Below are 1,874 nucleotides of genomic sequence, written 5' to 3'. Positions count from 1 at the left end.
GAATATTATTTTATATATATTACATATAAAATATGTATGCATACATCTACATATTTGTATTGTGTAGCAATGACTCCTCTTATTTAATTTAGCATAATTTCCTCCTGCTGGGACACAAAATGCCCTCTGTCTACTCTACTCCTCCTACAAAATTCCCAGGTTAACTTTGGGTTATTACTTCTTCAGGGTACCACATCCGGCAGAATTCTTTGCACTGGGAAAGAGGCCTCCAAGCACACAGAAATTTGACATTGGCACATTCCTCAGAGCCACCATCATCTCTAACAGTTAATTCTGGCTTTTGCTTTCTCTTCAGGGCCCAAGAATCACCTCTTCAGGAGTCCTGATGGCCACATTCAACCTAAGCAGCTACAACCCCAATTCCTTTACCCTAGTGGGGATCCCAGGGCTTGAGAAGTTCCACATCTGGATTGCAATTCCTTTCTGTGCTATCTACCTTGTGGCCATTGCAGGCAACTGTGTCCTGCTGTACCTCATTGTCATGGAGCACAGCCTCCATGAGCCCATGTTCCTTTTCCTCTCCATGCTGGCCCAAACAGACCTGATTCTGTCATCTACTACAGTGCCCAAACTGCTCAGTAACCTCTGGTGTGGTGACAAGAAAATCACCTTTTCAGGCTGCCTCACTCAGATGTTCTTCCTCCATTTCAGTCGTACTGTGGATTCTGCCACACTAATGGCCATGGCATATGATCGCTATGTGGCTATATGCTCCCCACTGAGATACACCACCATCCTGACCCACCAAGTCATCTTCAAGATTATGGTGGGAATCATCATCAGGAGCTTCTGTGTCATCTTACCAGATGTGTTCTTGGTAAAACGACTGCCCTTCTGCCGAACACTTGTCATCCCCCATACATATTGTGAACATATAGGTGTGGCTCAACTCTCCTGTGCTGACATCTCCATCAACATCTGGTATGGTTTTGCTGTACCCCTCATGATTGTACTCTCTGATATTGTGCTTATTGCTGTCTCATACACCATTATACTGAGTGCAGTCTTCTGCCTTCCTTCTCATGGTGCTCGCCAAAAGGCTCTTGGAACCTGTGGGTCTCACATCTGTGTTATCCTCATGTTCTATACTCCACTCTTCTTCTCCATCCTTGTACATCGCTTTGGACACAATGTCCCACGTCATGTCCTTATCCTATTTGCCAACTTTTATGTTGTCATTCCTCCAGCTCTCAACCCCATTGTCTATGGAGTGAAGACCAAGCAAATTCGTGAGAAAATTCTCCTCCTATTTTCTCTGAAGGGGACACAGTGACACCTGACTATTGTAAGGGGAACTGGGAAGATGTGAGGGGAAATCTTAAAAGTAAAATAAAAGTCAGTTTGTGATATTTTCCATAAAAAGGAGAAAGAAACCTATATAGATTCCTATCTCCATAAAATTCAAGAAGCTAACCCTAGCACCAAGAATGAGCAGAATAGAGACAGGAAAAAATAACCAGGAAATCAGGAAAGATGATTTTTCCTCAAAGAGAAGGTCAAAACTGCTTATAACCAAGAGACAGAGAGTGAGACCCTATTTGTGCTTGAGCAGTGTGTATTGTGAACTTGTGGCTTGTTGAAATAATAAGCAGTGATTAGAATAGCCTGTCTCTTCCCTACCATTTACAAATGTGTTTTCCAGGGAGGTGATTTGGGGATCACTCAGGAGCCATGCTGAAGTGAAAGATAGCTCAGGTACTGCATTACATATCTGAAGCCAAATTTATTTGAATGAAATGTGAAGCTATAATCACTTGGTCTTTAGTTTCAGAGAATAACTGCCCAGCTGCTAAAATAGAGCTGTAGACACTTTACAGATAGAAGTTTGTTCATCAAGACATTCAAGAGTCTCT

General features: G+C 42.6%; 1 protein-coding gene across 1 annotated transcript; it reads left to right on the top strand.

Annotated features, from left to right (window-relative positions):
- Nucleotides 1–346: 346 nt before the first annotated feature.
- Nucleotides 347–1,294, top strand: LOC140508687 (olfactory receptor 52H1-like). The gene has a single exon (XM_072616577.1). It carries the CDS (start codon nt 347–349, stop codon nt 1,292–1,294), a length of 948 nt encoding a protein of 315 aa, XP_072472678.1.
- The last annotated feature ends 580 nt before the right edge of the window (nt 1,295–1,874 follow it).

Source organism: Notamacropus eugenii, chromosome 5 (assembly GCF_028372415.1).
Source record: "Notamacropus eugenii isolate mMacEug1 chromosome 5, mMacEug1.pri_v2, whole genome shotgun sequence".
NCBI lineage: Eukaryota > Metazoa > Chordata > Mammalia > Diprotodontia > Macropodidae > Notamacropus > Notamacropus eugenii.
The sequence above is the reverse complement of the archived record's forward strand: the minus strand, read 5'-3'. Positions and strand labels throughout refer to the sequence as shown.